At 47.0% G+C, this 6,814-nt stretch overlaps 1 protein-coding gene across 1 annotated transcript; it reads left to right on the forward strand.

The window, feature by feature from the left end:
* Positions 1-4,839: 4,839 nt before the first annotated feature.
* LOC311223869 (E3 ubiquitin/ISG15 ligase TRIM25-like) lies at positions 4,840-6,581 on the forward strand. The gene has a single exon (XM_084308632.1). It carries the CDS (start codon positions 4,905-4,907, stop codon positions 6,570-6,572), a length of 1,668 nt encoding a protein of 555 aa, XP_084164758.1. The 5' UTR covers positions 4,840-4,904; the 3' UTR covers positions 6,573-6,581.
* The last annotated feature ends 233 nt before the right edge of the window (positions 6,582-6,814 follow it).

Raw genomic sequence — 6,814 nt, forward strand, 5'->3', positions numbered from 1 at the left:
TGTCTACAAAGCCTTTCAACCCAGGAAGAAGCCGAGGCTCTCCTGATTAAACTCTGCGCCTCATTGATCAAAGGCGGCTTTGATCTCAGGCAGTGGGCCAGCAGCGATCCGCAAGTACTGCGCAGCCTCTCCTCCGAGGACAAGGCAGCCAGCAGCGAGACCTGGATGGCTACAATCCCGGGAGAAGCCCAGGAGATGACCCTGGGATTGGTGTGGCGATTCAAAACAGATTCGCTTCACTACAGACACAAGCCCCTGACTACGGAGCAGGGAAGGCCGGCGGCGGCGCCGACCACCAGACGGAGTGTGTACACAACACTCGCCCGACAATATGACCCGCTAGGATGTATTCTACCGTACACCACCAGGGCAAAAATGATTGTACGAGCATTGTGGGACAAGGACCAGGGCTGGCACGACCCCATTCCCGCACAACTTGCATCCACCTGGAGAGAGTGGGAGATGGAGCTCCACTCACTCCCAGGCGTTAATATGCGCCGAAGCTACTTCCCACCCACGGTGAGGCCAGAGACATGTAAAATGGACTTGCACGTCTTCAGTGACGCCTCAGAGGTCGCATACGGATCAGTAGCCTACTTGCGGGCCCAAGACCAAGGGGGAGAGATCTACACAGCATTTGTCCTCGCCCGCTCGAGAGTAGCCCCACGCAAGCAACAATCTATCCCACGTCTAGAGCTCTGCGCAGCCCTAGCCGGAGCGCACCTAGCCACGCTCATCCAACGTGAGCTCACCATACCGGTGTCTAGAACAATCCTGTGGTCAGATTCCACGACGGTACTCGCCTGGATCAAATCGGACTCATGCAAGTACAAAGTCTTCGTGGGAGTCAGAGTCACCGAGATTCAAGACCTAACCGAAGAGTTAACCGGAGAAACAGAGTGGCGCTACGTTGATACAAAACAGAACCCAGCTGACGTCATCACCCGGGGGATGCCCCTGGATGACCTCACCCGTCGCAATGTCTACAGTGACGGCCCCGCATTCCTAAGACTCCCGGAAGGACAGTGGCCCATGCCTATCCCGAGGGAAGCCAGTCCAGAGGAGGTGGAAATTAAGAAGTCTGTGTTCTGTGGATTGAGCACCGTAGCCTCCACCGACCCTAATATAAACGATTGCACGTCCATAGAGAGTGCACAACAAAGAACATTCCTGCGGTACCACCCGGAGTGCAAGTCCCCCGCTGATATGTCAGCAGCTAACTACGAGGAAGCAGAATTGCTTCTACTGCAGCGAGCCCAGAGAGACTCGTTCCTTATGGCCTTCCGTAGATTCACATCACGGAAAGGAAGACCGTCTACCCTATTGTCCGATCATGGGACAAACTTTAAAGGCGGCGAAAGAGAGCTGAGAGAGAGCTTCCAAGCTATGGGCCCAGAACTTAAGACCCACCTCGCTCCAGCACAGGTTGATTTCCAATTCAACCCCCCAAACGCACCCCACTTCGGTGGCACTTGGGAACGAGAAGTGCGCTCCATAAAGACAGCCCTGTACGCAGTACTTGGGGCCCAGACTGTGGCGGAAGAAGTCCTAATGACAGTCCTCACGGAGATTGAGGGAGTACTTAACTCGAAGCCCCTCGGATATGTCTCCAGTGATGTGGCGGATATCGACCCAGTTACCCCCAACACACTCCTGATGGGGCGGCTAGATCCCACATTACCCCAGACAATGTACCGGCCTGAAGAAGCGAACGGCCGACGAATGTGGAGGTACAGCCAAGTATTAGCCGACAAGTTTTGGAACAGTTTCCTACTGCACTACCTACCGTCTCTACAGACCCGCCAGAAGTGGGTAAAGGAGAGAGACAATTTGACAGAAGGAACAGTCGTCATGATTATTGATCAATCACTGCCCAGAGCTATGTGGCCGGTCGGCCGCGTAAGCAAAGTGATCACCGGTGCCGACGGCAAGGTCCGAGCAGCTGAAGTGCTCGTCCAGGGTCGCACTTACACCCGTCCCGTGGCAAGGCTCATAGAACTGCCTCGACTCCCAGACACAATCGATGATGACCATGACCCTACAACCCTATGACTTTGTGAAGTTGACTGACCCCTACAGCAAACCCTTATGTGTAAATAGACAACGCGATTAATCTGTCTCCGTTTAACTGATTAGGTCTGGGACCTATTCAGGGGGTGGCTGTTGTGAAGGGCCAGATTAAACCGAATATATATATTTATTTATATATACATATTTAATTGTATTTGTATATTCTCTAATATTCCCTGATATCCCTTGTATATTCCTTGTACAATATGCATTGAATATCCATTCTAGCCTACTGAACATCCCATAATAGTCTCCATTCTACTATTGGTCGAGACCTTGGTGCCAGGCTGCCATACCCCTCAGACCCAGTTCAAACGTACCGCTCGACATGTACGAACAAGTCCTAGTTCCGCGTAGGAATTTGGCTACCGCACCACTAATGGGACTATTTGTTCATAGTGCGTATATATACTGCGCTACTAAAGTAGGACTTTCTTTTCAGTCCAGTTTCTTACCCTCCAATAGAGTCACAGACGTAAAGCCTCCCCGCGATGCCACGTGTGGGAGTAAGGCCAAGTTCGCCTACCATCGGTATTGAGACATCGTGTATATTAATATTTGAATAGTCATATTTGGCACTATATCGTCGAGTTGGACGTAGTCTATTAAGCTAATAATAGTCTGTTAATATATAGTGCTTCGTGCGGTGAGAATACTACCGTAGTCAGTACCCCATCGTTTCGGGCAGAGAACTGGCTGCTTACCCAGGGTGGTTGACCCTATGTGAAGCTGCACCCGAGGAGCCCCAGAGCCGACGAGCGAGTGGACCTGTATACCGGATTATTCTACCGACGACAGCCCGCCTTCCCAGGCACGGATTATGCTTTGGATACTTTGATTATTCTATGGATAAAGACCCCCGACACTACCGTGTGTTGGAACCCCCCCCCCCCTGGAGAGGACACAAGGTGAGGAGACGCTCTGCAAGACGAGGTCTCTCCACATCTCTCCCCCGTGGACCGGAGAGAGCCGGCCCACAAAGAGTCCACCTGCTTTCATCTGTGGTCCAAGGATCGCCGGCGCATTGAACGGCACTACAGTGGGTTCTCCTGGGATACCCTTGGCCGGACGAGGCAGCTGGATTCTACCCCCCCCCCCCCCTCCTACTCCTGTCGGCTTACAAGCGACCGGATTAACCCCCTCTAGTGTATCCAGCCTATAATCATTAAAGTATCATTGCTGTTATTCCTTAACTATTCCAGGTCGTATATTTACCACCTGCGCCTTCAGAGATTGGACATTATCTATTGATATACCGATGAATACTCCTTGCCATAAAAGTGCATACTATTTCAATTCATAAATGTAATTAAGTGATTAAGTGTTTATTCTACACACCATCGCTGTGTAGGAAAATAAAGACCTATTTCTAATTCGTACATTTGTGTTGGATCCGTTTCATCTACGTGAGAGTGTTCATGATAATATATTTATGCCGTGTACTGGGTGGCCGAATATTAAGTACAAAGGTAGTGGTAGTAAGTATCATATCTAGTAATACAGTCAGGGAATTGTACCCCTCAGTTACAATGACCATTCATTGAATATTGTGCATTTAGTCTTTTGTTCTTTTATTCTTACTAAATAAACGTGGACGTCTAAACCCAGAAGGACCCGTGTGGATATTTGCTTGAAACATGCCGTTTCACCGACTTGATTGATTGATTGAAAACTTTATTTAACAGATTGCAGAATGGGTACAATATACAGTACGGCTCAATACACACAATTGTTAATAAGGGGATGCAGACCAGAGAAAGACTTTCGTCTTGTTTACATCAGGGTCCCCCATTTTAAATTCATCCTATTTGATTAACCTCAAATATAAAACTTTGAACACAACAAGAGAGAGAGAGCAAGAGAGGAGAAAGAGTGAGTGTGAGAGAAAGAGAAAGCAAGAAGAGAGAATGAGAGTAAATGAATGAGAGAGTGTGTGTGTGTGTTAGAGAGAGAAAGAGAGAGAGAGAGAAAGTGTTTTAATGAGTACTGTATGTTTACCATTTTCTCTCTGTCTCTCTTTGTGCTTATTAGTTTGAGTGGGTTTTCCTTGACAATGTAAACAAATTAGAGGTAGTTGATGACGAGAGAAAGTCCCGAACTATGTAAAAAAAAATAGTGCTGTCAATAGATTAAAAGAAATTAACTAATTAATCTCACAATTTTCTGTAATTAATCTAGATTAAAAATAGCATTTTTCTACTTAAGACCGAAGCTTGTAACAGATATTTACTTTAGTAAAATCATGGAATTAATGTAAAATCAACACAAAGAAAGTATATTTAGATTCAAAGACTATTTTAATAGCTTTCTTTGGATACAGTTTCTCTCCTGTGAAATACAAATGTTCAACAAAACCATCAACATTGACTCAGCTAGACCTCTTTCTTATATCCGCGGCGCTAAGATTGAAGATTTTTCACTCCATAGATTAATCTAGATTAATATTTATTTTAATGCTTTAAATCATTTTAATTAGTCTCCAAAGTTAAAGCATTAATTTTGACAGCCCTAAAAAAAACATCTATCTATGAATCACAGTAAACTAGACACTGTCTCTTTAAAGCGACTCCTCCCCTGAACAACTGTAACCAGGAAGGACCTCCCACCCCGTGACGCGTTCAGAGTTCTCTCCATCTATGGTTCTCTCTACAACCAGGAAGCACCTCCCACCCCGTGACGCGTTCAGAGTTCACTCTACAACCAGGAAGGACCTCCCACCAAACACACCTTCAGAGTTCACTCTACAACCAGGAAGCACCTCCCAAACACACAGTCAGAGTTCACTCTTCCTGAGAAAACGAAATTTAAGAGTGCCGTTGTCTTTGTAGAATAAAATGGCGCAGCAAGGAGTTGATCTGGACCGGGACCAGTTCTGCTGTTCTCTCTGTCTGGATCTACTGAAGGATCCGGTAACTATTCCCTGTGGACACAGCTACTGTATGGGCTGTATTAAAGACTGCTGGGATCGAGATGATCAGAAGGGGATCTACACATGTCCCCAGTGCAGGGAGACTATTACTCCGAGGCCTGTTCTGAAGAAAAACAATATAATTTCTGAAGTGATAGAAGAACTAATGAAGACAGGACTCCAAGCTGCTCCTCCTGATCACTGTTATGCTGGACCTGGAGACGTGGCCTGTGATTTCTGCACTGGGAGAAAGCAGAAAGCCCTCAAGACCTGCCTGGTATGTCTGACCTCTTTCTGTGAAACTCACCTCCAGCCTCATTATACTGTGGCTCCGTTAAAGAAACACAAGCTGGTCAAAGCCTCCACACGGCTTCAGGAGAACACCTGCTCTCGTCATGATGAAGCTATGAAGATGTTCTGTCGTACTGATCAGCAGTGTATCTGTTATTTGTGTTCCATGGATGAACATAAAGGCCATGATATAGTCTCGGCTGCAGCAGAAAGGACAGAGAGACAGAAAGAGCTTGGCATGAGTCAGCAGAAAATCCACCAGAGAGTCCGGGAGAGAGAGAAGCAACTCAAAGAGGCCCAACAGACTGTTGATTCTCTCGATCGCTCTGAGCTGAAGAAGGTCATCGGAGCCCAACAGAGGACCATAGTGACTCAGGCTGAAGAACTGCAGAAGAGACTGGAGCAGGAGATAGTGGACCTGAGGAGGAGAGACACTGAGCTGGAGCAGCTCTCGCACACAGAGGACCACATCCACTTTCTACAGAGTTACCCCCCCCTCTCCGGTCCCAGTGAGTCTACAGACTTACCCAGCATCAGTGTCCTTCCTCTCCTGTACTTTGCAGATGTGACTGAGGTCGTGTCTAAGCTGAGAGACAAACTACAGGACGTTCTGAAAGAGCAGTCGCCCAGAATCTCAACAACAGTGAATGCAGTTAATATTTTACTGCCACCACCAGAGCCCAAGACCTCGCCCAGAATCTCAACAACAGTGAATGCAGTTAATATTTTACTGCCACCACCAGAGCCCAAGACCAGAGCTGACTTCTTACAATATTCCTCTCAGATCACACTGGACCCAAACACAATAAACAAAAGTCTGTCTTTGTCTGAGGGGAACAGAAAAGCAACATGTATGCGGAAAAAGCAATCATATCCTAATCACAGAGAAAGATTCATTGAAAGGTTTCAGGTTCTGGGTAGAGAAGGTCTGACTGGACGCTGTTACTGGGAGGTGGAGTGGACTGAAGGGGTTTCTGTAGCAGCCTCCTACAAAGACATTAGTAGAACAGGCTCTATAAAGGACTGTGGATTTGGATACAATTCCAAATCCTGGGCTTTATTGTGCACACAAAGTCATTACTTCTTCAGACACGATATTCACGATAACAAGAGAATAAGAGTACAGGGCCCCATGTCCTTCAGAATAGGAGTGTACCTGGATCACAGGGCAGGGACACTGTGCTTCTACAGCGTCTCTGACACCATGACCCTCCTGTACAGAGTCAACACCACATTCACTCAGCCTCTCTATCCTGGACTTTGGCTTCACTCTGGGGAGGCTGGGTTTTGTGAGCTGAAGTAGAGATCAGTGACATTCACAGCTCCTCTACCCAGGGTTTTGGATTTAAATTGATCTTGAATATGCTGAGTTGTGAAAGATGAGGTAATTAGGAGTTACATTCACTGACAGTCACTCTTATCACTGTTCTGAGGGACACACACACAGACATGCATTTGTTGTTCTGAGGGACACACACACTATGTTTTGCTTTGTTTCTAGTTTCTAGCCTACCAGGCTAAAGTTCGTTTGATTTACATATTCAC

The sequence above is a fragment of the Notolepis coatsorum genome, assembly GCF_963971535.1.
Source record: "Notolepis coatsorum genome assembly, chromosome: 2".
In the NCBI taxonomy this organism is placed as follows: domain Eukaryota; kingdom Metazoa; phylum Chordata; class Actinopteri; order Aulopiformes; family Paralepididae; genus Notolepis; species Notolepis coatsorum.

What these genes read in the sequence shown, in the direction of transcription:
- LOC311223869 (XM_084308632.1), top strand. Translation starts at nt 4,905, where the DNA reads ATGGCGCAGCAAGGAGTTGATCTGGACCGGGACCAGTTCTGCTGTTCT.